The following is an 11,750-nucleotide window of genomic DNA, read 5'->3' as shown; positions in this document are numbered from 1 at the left end:
CTTCACTGTCAAGAGAAAAGTGATGCCAAAAGAGTAAGGAAATGCAAGTTCACTAAAGAAGTGGTTGGCATAGCTTCTTCATCTTGATCATAAATTAAAAATAAAAAGATGAGATAGGCAGTCATTTACAGTTTGTGGCAGCTACATTTGCATGTAAGGGGTCCTCACATAAGGAAGACCTGACGTTTACCATTGGAGCCAGCCTTATTTTCTGTTATCTTACTAAAATAACAGCAAGTTTTTTTTTCACTTATGCTGTGATATATCTCAACATCCACTGGATGGATTGGCGCAACAAATGAATGGTTCCCAATAAATTCTAATGACAAAGAATGGAATGAATGGATTGCCATGAAATTCACTAGCCATTCAAGTTCAGGATGAAATATAATAGCTTTCATGACCCCCTTAGTTTTTATCTAGCCCCAGGTCCGAATTTTAATGTGTCAAATAATGCAATCAGCTGCACTTTGTGTTTATTGCTAATTGACAAATGTTAGCATGTCAACACACCAAACTGAGATGGTGAACATGGTAAACATTATTCCTGCTGAATATCAGAATGATAACATTGTCATTGTGAGCATGATAGCATACTGACATTAACAACATTATTACTGTATATCTGCATATTTGAAACCATGGCCCCTCTGTCGTTAGTCTTATGAGTACATATTAATAGTTTCAGTAAGATGGACACCAGAACAACTTCAGCTTTTGTGTAGTATTTGCTAGTGACACTAATAATGCAGTAGTTCACGCATTTAAAAACTCCTCCTCCAAAGTTAATCATATGTTTTGTAAAATATCTTCATGGTTATCCATTCCAGCTTTTGTGCAACACATTTCTCCTATTCAGTGACACATAGTATTTCCTTGGAACAACCAATAATAGTCCCAGCCGCTTGTCCACAGGAAATAGCTTCGGGCTGAGAAGGCATCTCAGTGGCCTTCACTTTGTGTTACACCCTTCCACCCCTCTGTTGCTCTCTCACTTTCTACTCCACTCCACACCCTGTAAGAGCTCTGCAGACCAAAACCACAAACCCTGCAAATGCCAGACCTGTGTGTGTGTGTGTGTGTGTGTGTGTTATGGCTTTGTGTGTATGTGTAATATACATACACGAAACGCTGCAGCTCTTGCAACATGAACTACAAGTCAATGAGATCAGCAGATTCAATCAGTTATGTTTCCACTTTATTTTTCACAGTTGGTCTTTTTATTTTCTCAACATCTCCCTCGGTTTCACTGAAGAAAACGCATGTGGAGTAGTCTATTTCTAGTGTCTTTCTACTGAAGGTCCAAATTTCACACGTCCTCTGCATTTCCTCTCCAGCCTATTTTAGGGGCCATGTCTTTATTTCACATGTCTAACATCATCTCTTAAAAATATCTCCAAGTCACCAGGGATCAGACTGTAATCTCTGTGGCTCACCACTTCAGAGGGGGCTGATGGCAGACTGACGACCCCTGGAGACAGGAGCAAGAGGCACAGCCACAGTGGAGAGAGGGGAAAGGAGGACACTGCTGCTGCTGCTGCTGAGTGGAGCAACATAAGGAATGCCTGATGAGAGCATGCTCAGGCCAAGGCAGGCGAGGGCACTGCTCCTGTCGTAATAACTGGATGAAAGAGAGATGGGGGAGAGGATTGGGTGGAGAGATAGAAGGCAAAGTCGGGATAGAAGAAGAGTGAGAGTGGCAGAAGGACAGGAACAGACAGTTAAGAGGAGTGACAGATAAAGATAAACAGAGTCATAGAAAGTGAGTGGGAGTGATATGAGAATAAGGGAGAAGTGGCCTGGGGAAGAGACCCCATTGAGCTTCAGCATATTATCTTTTGTACTAAACAGTCCTCTCAAAGTCAGAGCTGTGCAGCATGGCAGCATGCGAGACAGAAGTCAATAAAGCCTCAGAATACTGAGTGCTGGATATTAAAATTCCTCCATGCTTGAAGGACCCGGGATTGTTGAAACGTGTGATAACAGCATAAAATGCTACTCTCAAGTCCAGTAAGGGCGGCATGTTTATTCCACCAATGTCAAGTCTCTGAGAGGAACATGATGAAGAAGCACCAAAAACATTCAACTTACGAATCCAAAGGTAAAATGCAAGTAATGTTTTCAATTAAAAGTTAACATGAGATGTTCAATGTCAAGGATTCTTGAAAGAGAAATTTAAATTAGCCAGCAATGCATTTGGTTGAGTAACCAAGTTGTTGCTCTGAGGTGACAACAATGTTCACCATTACACTGTGAATCAACCCTGTGTGTTTGTGTTTATTTTTTATGTTTCTCTTCTTATACTTCTATTTTAAGTTACCCTCATTAGCATGCACTGTATTAATCATCATTAATTGCTTTTTAAAAATTCAATTCATAAGGGACTCTTTAGGGTAGACAGGACTAAAAGGCAAAAAAAAAAAGTGGCAGTGTTGTAGAGAAATGACACTGCAGAGTGCATATAATTAAACACTCAATTTGACTCTTGTCAAGTTCATGAATTTCATTTATTATTAATATTATTTATATTATTGAAGTTAAATTAAAGCAATGGTGGCACATTCATTTGAGTACTGTACTTAGCTTTACTTGAATATTTCTGTTTTTTGTTACTTCACACTACTATACTCCATTTCAAAGGCAAGTATTGTACTTTTTATTCTGTTAATATATATATATAACATAAGGAACATAAATAATAAAGAACATGTAATCAGCTTTCTGCAACATAAGTCTACTCTCACTTGTTGAATGCAGGACTCTAAATTGAGCTATTGCGACAGTTATTTAGTAAAGGATGTGATGAATATTTCATCCACTAAATGAACTAAATGAAATGGAAAATTGGCCATTTTCCCCTGCAATGTCAAGGCCAACCAGCAGGGGCGCTGTAGCCCAAAAAAACCCCAAAGAAGAAGAAAGGCGAAGTCATGGCGGCTGACAGTTTGTAATGAGCAAACAAAAACCAAGATTCTTGCAAGTTGGACCTAACAACGTTTAAACCAGGCCCGGGGATACAAACTCTGACGGCAAAATGCAGATAACTTTGAAAACCTTACAACAGCAGACGTTCAAAATCGACATCGATGAAGAGGAGACGGTGAGAGTTGAAGCCATGCATTTGTGAAGGGGGGTGGAGTGGGAGTTGGGTCACATTATGTCCTGGAGCGGAGTACTTTTAGAAAAACAAAAAAATGTCAAATTAGGCGATGGATAGATGGGTTTGAGTACACATGACAGATATGTTTTAGGTGGACTACATGTTCGGGATTATATGGCTTAGTGTTTGACGCAGGATTTGAGATATTTATTGAATGCCGGTGAGGAAAGTAGTTTTCAGTGTCAGCATTTAGCCGTAGCCCACTTCACGATCCAGGAGAGAGGGGGTGACAAGTTAGCATCAGGGTTTGTGAATTATTAAGGTATTATACATTCACACTGTTTATTTTCTGTTAAATTAAATCAAAATTGGCGTCATATTCGTGGCAGTAGCAGTCAGTAAACACTGTGTAATGTATAGCTAACGATAGTTGTAGCCTTCAACTGAGGTAACGTTGGTGTCAGCTAACAGTTAAATATAATACAACGTGAACATCTGTGACTAAGACCAGATGTTCACTGTTACAGTTTAATAAAACTGTATTATTATTATTTTTTATCTTTCGCTTTCGATAAGCCTGCATAAGTACACAGCCATCAAAGTTACCTTGGTTACACTCACATGAAAACAGCATTTTATGAACTTTTAGGTAATAACGTTATATAAATGTTTGCTAGTCTGTAATTCAAATCCAGCTTTCAGCATGCTGTCTGGTGTAAATAGTTTTCCTCAATGAGCCAGCACTGTCATGTCTCCCCAGCTCCAGTTTTATGATGGTGTTAGCAGCTTAGTTCACACTTTGGACTTTTTTTTTTTAAACTCGTGCTATAGTTAGTTGAGGCAGGGCTACATTGCAGTGGAAGTCATTTTATAGTGGTCTACAAGGGTGAAGAAAAGTAATATAACATTTATAATCTTTTCCACAGGTGAAGACGTTAAAAGAGAGGATTGAAGAGGAGAAAGGAAAGGACCATTTTTCAGTTTCAGGACTGAAATTGATATATGCTGGTATGTTGCAGGCTGTTTTAACCCTTCTTATACCATCTTATTCCTCATCTCTTTCCTATGCACTGACAGTCTCCACTGCCTTGATTTTCAGGTGATCAATAGTTTAAAAATCCTGCAAAATAGCTGCCTTATGTTTATGTATTGGGTGTTCTCACTCTCCAGTGTGTTCCCAAGCTGTCACCTGGAGGAATGGATCTATTTGTGTGATCTCAAGCTGCATTCGACAGTTTGCCTTCATCTTGTCTGTGTGTTGTATTCTGTACCGTCCCAGGGAGCCTAAATGTGTCATAAAAGGCAACATGGATCTGACCAAGCTAGTAGATTTGATTCACAATGCCCTTAAAGCCTGCAGTTGGGCTACATTAAGGTTATTAAAATATTTAAAATGTTCAGCAGCTCAGTTGGTCCACATTAGGAAGGTATCGCCTGCCCGACAGTTGTTCTTTAAGGTTTATTGTAATATTTTGTAGCATATCCCCTTACATATTGTATTTGATAAATGGGGAGGGGAGAGTGACTCTTCAACCGTTGTGGCAAAAAAGTTAAACAGTGTTTGATAGCTTTTCTTCGTAACTGAGCATGAAAATATACAGGAGTTCAAATGCAATTTTGTGCTAAAAAGAACTAAAAGCACTTTAAAGGTGTGGTATACCCCCGGAGTATTCCAGAAATCAAAGTTGTTTTTCTTAAGCCTAGATTAGCTTGCATATCTTGCTGCTGCACGCTGATAAATAATTGATACTGCTGGCTGCTGTTTAGTCCCTTGGTGGTTCAGTCATGGTTACATTGCTTTCACTGCTGTGCAGTTCCAGTGTTTTAATGGAGGACAGTTTGTCATGTTAGACAGCATCTCACAATCAAAAATGGATCAGGATTTATAATAACCCAGGTTAAATCATTCCATCAATCATCCACTCCATCCCCTTTGATTAGCTCAGAAGAACATCCCTATTCATAACTTGTTGTTATTGGAAATGCTTTTTTATTTGGTTGTTCTACTCTTGTGTTTAAAAGCAAAACTGATGTAATTAAGCCTTAAAAAGGATCAGAAAAACGTAATTATTAGATTTAGTTTTTGTTGTTGTCTGTCGCAGTTTGTGAGTCATATCATGGGGCTTTTCTTTGGTTTACAGTTGAATCAAGGTTTGAGCCTTTAGATGGCCTTAATTGAGACACCAGTTTCAACTCTTTGGTTCCCATGTTATGTAAAATGTAATTTTTTTTTGTTATAGAACTTATGTAATTGCAAGTAATGATCTATTATAGATGGTGCTGTGTTTAGCAAATGTACACACACAATATTTGTTGTACTTATGTTCTACATATCAGTGATTATGTACAGTTATAAATATACAATGCTTTAGAGCACTGTTAACAGTTGGCGAAGGCCTGCAAATTCTTTTCTGTTTAGAAGGTAAAGTAGATGCATTAAAGCTACAGTAAGAGCTGGTTTTCTCAAATGGTTTTAATCTCCTGTTGCTTATAGCAAGAAACCTGCCAAAGAACACGTCTGCCTGTCAGACTAATTAAGATGTGAGCCAGATAACTTTAGGTTGCAGCTTGGGAATTTTGTCAGTCTTAAATATTTCCAATTACACCACTGGACTTTGTGTTTTTAAAACAATAAAACATGACAAACTCCAAGTGAGGCTGGATGCATTTTTATAGGCACTGTGTATATGTATTAGCATATTGTAGCGTTTTAGACACTGGGGTTTTGTGTGACCTACTTAAAGTGGCTTCTCAGACACATACATAACTGTTCAACAACCCTCTATTGAATGATAAAATATGATACCATCTATTGTTACATCCCTGCATGTTGTTTCAGAGTTCATTGCAGGTAAAGCCACTAGAATTGTGACACTGTTCTTTCCTTTCTCTTTCCAGGTAAAATCCTCAACGATGACACAGCTCTCAAAGAATACAAAATCAGCGAGAAGAACTTTGTGGTCGTCATGGTGACAAAGGTGTGGGAATTACAATAGTTTTAGTAAATGGCAGGTTTTGTTTATTTTCTGGTGTTTTTTAGTGGAACATAATGTCCTTGAATGAATAAATAGGAGCTAACACTGATGTATGATTAGGTTTTGTAACCTTCGCTTTCCACTGCCAGCCACTTATGTCTGTCTGTTTGAGCTGTTAAACAGGCTCTTTCGGTGCACTAAAACAAAGAGCTCACTTTGTGCTCACTGCTGACTTAGAGTGGGGTCAGTGTTGTCAATGCGTGGCCCGAGTTTACTCCTATATATTCCAGTATATTTCAGATATAGTTAAATGAAAAGAAGTTTATTTTTAGAGATTGGCTTGTTCCTTCCTACACTAATAAGTGCACCATTTTATCTTTTTTCCTAAAAAAAAACCAGTGTGTTGTGTTTTTTTATCTCCTCTAACATGAATGTATTTTTTGTATTTAACCTTCGATGGCCTGTTTTAGCTTTATAACTACATTTGATTATTATTTGTCTCTTGCTGGAGATAGAGAGGAGCGGTCTTAATCTGCTGTAACAACGTACACATACAATGTAATAAGACATACTATAGGACAGTGTAGGAAACTATGATTAGGTGATATTTTCTTCATGTGGAGCTGTTCAGAGGTCACATATTTAAATAGCTTCACTAATTTTATTATTTAATCTGTTGATGCACAATATTAAAAGATATTTTTGGGGCAAAAAACATGATTTGGACAACCCTAATCGGTAGCAAACTCAATTGGACAATCAGAATATCTGGAAGAAAGCTTAATCTAGCTACATCATAAGAGTTTGAGTCAATGATAGCCAAGACATTGCTTAACCAGAACAACCTAAAGTCAAATACAAAGATTGCCTAAAATTAACATTTTGATGACCCACTTATAAGCAACTTATAATCAACTGACTCATTGTGACTAAGTAACATCAGAGAAGTAAAATATTTTTATGTTTCAAAACTTGTATCGCAGGCTAAAACGGCCTCATCAGCCTCACAGCCTTCACCTGCCACCTCAGCTCCCAGTACTACAGCTCCCGTAGCACCCCCTGCCGCATCATCCAGCTCGGAAAACACCACAGAGCACGTCTCCACAGAGGACAAACCAGAGGAGAGACGGTCCTCGACTGCTGAGCCAGCTACCACCCCTGTCGGGTAAAGATGGGTAGATGTTTGTCCTTAACAATCTGTCTTGTTTCGGTGCGTCTTGCTTTGAGAAGCGATGTGCAGGTCACGCCTCACCCAAAGTCTGTTTTCTCTTGCAGAAGCTCAGAGGCCTCAACAAACACAAACCTAATTGATGAGGCAGTTTCAACTCTAGGTAAGGATAGCGTAGTTTGCCGGTCATTATTGGATGGCATTTGTGCAAAAATTCCTTTAATCCTTAATACCTTTTAAGCTTATGTATATGCAATAAATCTGTGGGCCCAAGTGTGAGTCAAGGTTGTTGGTTCATTTTGTTTCTTGTGGATATCCATAGCATGCTCGCATTGATGTATCTTAATCAATAAGCAGCCAGATACTGTGGTTCGGCCAAAATATAATCCCACAGTTCCCCATGGCCACATGCTCTGAGCTTTGCAAATATTGCTTTGCTCAGAGCAAATCCTGTAGGTCTTATTATGGCTCATGAAGCCATTGATGTGAACTTGCAGTGCTTCAGGCAGATTGTTTATTTTTATGGGACACAGTGGAGAAAGCGATCTTTATGCTTATGATTCTTTTCCTCTGCAATATAAAGTTGTGATCAATTTAAACATTATGTTCATTCTGCTGTCATAGTATTCAATTTTAGATGTGTTTTCTGAGTTATGCAACCATAAAAACATGTGAGCAGCATGTATTCTGCTTGCCGTCCATGTTTTTAAGTAAATGACTAATCATTTTAATTGTCACTAATAATGATCTGGTTAGAGTTCTTAATTTTCTGAAATGGCTTTAAAATGCAGCCAGTCACAGTGCTGTACTTAACGTTAAGTTCACCCATTATGAAGCTCTTCCCTGTACTCATAGTTCTCTTGGTGTTTGTGTGTTCCTTTAGTGACAGGCCCATCATATGACGCCATGGTGAACGAGATGATGCTCATGGGCTACGAGAGGGAGCAGGTGGTAGCAGCTCTGAGAGCGAGTTTCAACAACCCAGACAGAGCTGTGGAGTACCTGCTCACAGTAAGAACTGCTACACCTTGGTACATAACACATGATAGGTTGTACCTCAGTGTGGTATTGGGCAATCACAGAGCTTTGTATCCCTGCTCAGGTCTAGATCTTGTATGTTTATCATTTACTGTGCCTTTGGAATGGGTTAATATGTAGGAATGTTTGGTTTACTGACTACTTAATTTGTGTCTTGACATAAACATTCATGACATGGTTATACAAATCTTCTACCTCTACCTAAATTATTACCTTTTCCAGTTGCCCCATGATAAATCAGAATCATATATGTACAATATGTATATGACATGATGTAAACCACAGTCTTACAATTCAAAGTGTGTTATTTTGTGTGTTTTATGATGTTTCATGACCTTCCTTTTCAGGGTATTCCAGGCAGAGATGCAACAGGACCTGATGCGGTGGCGCCCCCAGTGAGTGGAGCTCCCGCTCCTGCTGCACCCACAAGTGGTATTAGCGTTCCCGCCAACACTGGCTCTTCATCAAGTGCTGGGGGAGGTAAGTGGCCTATTCTGCATATGCCAGTAGCCTAAATGAGGAAGTATTTGTTTCTATTAAATATCCTCCTGTGACTTTCTGACTCACACTTTACCCTTTCAGGTAACCCCTTGAGTTTCCTGAGAAATCAGCCCCAGTTCCAAGTGATGCGACAGCTGATTCAGCAGAATGCCGCCCTACTTCCTGCCCTGCTGCAGGAGATCGGCAGGGAAAACCCAGAGCTGCTGCAGGTGAAGTACTGACGGAGCTTGATGTGTTTTTAGTGACAAGAGTGTTGCAGTAAGTGTGAATGTGTTGGGGTGGCAGGGGCTCGGAGTCAGTTCAGATATAAGTTCATGGTTTAAGCATTGTAGTCACAGTTCATTTAAAGAGGCACTACACTGATTTTACACATGAAGCTCAGTGTTTCAGTTTTGTTATCCCAAGTTTTTCTCTTATGGACTTAAAAGTTTTAACAAGCCTGCGTTACAGAGTGGAGGTGTGGGGTTTGAATGACAAGGGATTTAGGAGGAAGGAGGTTCAATGAAATACCCTATAGACCAGACCGGAGTCTCGTCATCACAAGTTATTGCCTGCCTTTTGGGGGAAAGAATTGCGCTTTCAGATAACGAGAGAAACAGAAAAATGCCGAAAAGGCTGTTGTGTAGTGGGTTGTAAAACAGATGCAGATCCCATCCTTCCTGGAAAGGAAAGGGATCCCAAAAGGAGATCAGTCAGAATGTATGAGCCTCCAGAGAATGGTAGTTCTTTATTTGGGCAGCAGTATAAATTCCTTTTTGATGACAATAAATATGAATAAGCTTCTGTCATTTAAATTATGCCGATAAGAAACTAGAAGCAACCATATTAATAACCAAGACTTTCACAGTGAGATTTGAGGCACATAAAGATACATGAATATTCAATGTCATGGTTGTAAATAGCCAAATGATGCTGGTGACAGTTTCTTCTGATGGATAGCTGGCTTGAGAGGGAGGCTGCTGGAGTAGTCGTACAGTATAGCCGCATCAGTAAAAAATCACTGGTGTCAAAGTAAATCTCTATATTAAACAGATATACTGAGCCCAACCTGGTGATTCAATGAAATATGTATAGATTTCCAGATAACAATATCTGGCCACTGTGTTGGGTTTTGCAGTATTCATATGTGCCGTCTGGTGTATTGAGTTTGCGGGATTATCGGAATTGATGGCTCCAGTGTTTTGGAGTTTGACCAATACTGGAGACTCAAAGATTTTGACCATTCCCTTTTAAATGTGTCTCCTGTGAGTCCTCTCCTTTATTGAAATTACTTAAGAACTATAAGTGCCAAGGAACAGTGAGCAGTCATATCTTACTTACTTCTACATCTATCACTGTAGGAGATAAGCAACCACCAAGAGCAGTTCATCCAGATGCTGAATGAACCCAATCCAGAGGCAGTGCCGGTAGGTGGCGGAGGTGGAGCGGGAGGGGCAGGGGGAGCCGGAGGGATGGCAGGTGATACACCCGGTGGGAGTCACATGAGCTACATCCAGGTCACGCCACAGGAGAAAGAGGCCATTGAGAGGGTGAGGATGAGCACAAGATTGTCACTAACCTTTTTCCTTTAGTCTAAAGTTCACAAGTACTGGAATGTGAAACGCAACTCTGCTGATGTTGCTAAAATCCTCACTTTAATTTTTTATCTTTCACATACTGGTAAACATTAAACACAGATTGTCATTTGTTTATTAAGGTATTGTTTGGCTAATTTGCAACTCTTCTTGCTCTAATTCCAGCTAAAAGCCTTAGGATTTCCAGAGGGACTTGTTATACAAGCCTATTTTGCATGTGAGAAGAACGAGAACTTGGCCGCCAACTTCCTTTTACAACAGAACTTTGATGACGATTAGAAGAGCCATCTTCATTTTGACTGTTTTTTTTTTTCTTTTCTTATTTCTTCCTCTACTTTTGATTGCTCATATTGAATATATGTGTAAAACAAGCCTTTTACATTTCCAAAAAGTTTTATTCACTACTTCCACATTCACCTTTCTTAATAACACTGGATCAATATCAGCTGGTGTGCAAGGGCAGGCTGTTTTTTGTGATCAGTTTGAAATGGAGGAACAATTAAAGTACAGTAACTTTGCATCAGAAATCACCTGTGTGCTATTGATTTTTTAAATACTTTGGTTAAGACTTATGATTTTTTTAAAGTAAGGAAAATCAATATGGTTTGCAATGGCATTACGTATCACGTTATAAATAAGTTTAGTTCAGGCTAGATCTGAAAGTTATGACAGTATTCATGCACTCTTATTGTTCTGTTAAGTAATGGACATATAAAAACAAAATTAAAGTTGTGCATATAAAACAAGCAACATGTATGGCACTGGTTCTTTTTCTGTCCCTCATCTGCATGTAAACCAACAGGATTATAGACCGGAGTATGAATTGTAATTCTTATGTGAAGGCATTTTAACATGTATATAGTTAACATACATGTGATAAGGTTTAGTTGCAATGGCTGTAATTTTTACAGAAAAATAAAAAAAAATGTTTTTAAAATAAACTGAAAGCTGTGCCTTTTCTACTGTCTTTGCATGTAGTGTTACTGCACACATCTGTGCGTAGGCTGTGACTTAACTGCAAGCACTTTGCTTTAAAAGAGTACATTTACAGTAAATGCACTTTTTTGTGTTTGTATATTATCATTTTTTTACATTACCAGTTGATCCATGTCCCAATTTATTGGTAAATGTTGCCTTTTTTCAGAGAAAATCCAGTAATTCTGTCCAATAGATCCAAAATATCTGACAACGTCCGATACATCATACCCCTGAATTACAGGGCAACATAAAAAAGGCAAATAACTACGCAATGAACACAGAAATGTGACCAGGGTCAAATATATAATACAAAAACAAAACAAAAATCTGATAATCTTATAATAATTTAAAGGTTACCTCAGGCTTGTTGGCGAACTGCAAAATTACTTTCAAAGGCTTAAAAGGCACTTCCCACA

General features: G+C 38.8%; 1 protein-coding gene across 2 annotated transcripts; it reads left to right on the top strand.

Annotated features, from left to right (window-relative positions):
- Positions 1 to 2,896: 2,896 nt before the first annotated feature.
- On the top strand, positions 2,897 to 11,297 carry rad23b (RAD23 homolog B, nucleotide excision repair protein). Of its 2 annotated transcripts, none has more exons than XM_051412964.1 (10): positions 2,897 to 3,100; positions 4,027 to 4,108; positions 5,999 to 6,078; positions 7,059 to 7,240; positions 7,354 to 7,406; positions 8,127 to 8,254; positions 8,629 to 8,761; positions 8,864 to 8,991; positions 10,123 to 10,311; positions 10,522 to 11,297. In XM_051412964.1, the coding sequence occupies exons 1-10, from the start codon at positions 3,035 to 3,037 to the stop codon at positions 10,633 to 10,635; spliced, it is 1,155 nt and encodes a 384-aa protein (XP_051268924.1). In that variant the 5' UTR covers positions 2,897 to 3,034; the 3' UTR covers positions 10,636 to 11,297. The 2 variants fall into 2 exon arrangements, with proteins under 2 accessions (XP_051268924.1, XP_051268923.1); XM_051412963.1 differs by having other exon boundaries at positions 2,898 to 3,100; positions 7,351 to 7,406.
- Positions 11,298 to 11,750: the final 453 nt, after the last annotated feature.

This window comes from Dicentrarchus labrax, unplaced genomic scaffold, assembly GCF_905237075.1.
Source record: "Dicentrarchus labrax unplaced genomic scaffold, dlabrax2021, whole genome shotgun sequence".
Taxonomy (NCBI): Eukaryota; Metazoa; Chordata; class Actinopteri; family Moronidae; genus Dicentrarchus; species Dicentrarchus labrax.
This window is presented reverse-complemented; position numbering and strand designations above follow the sequence as displayed.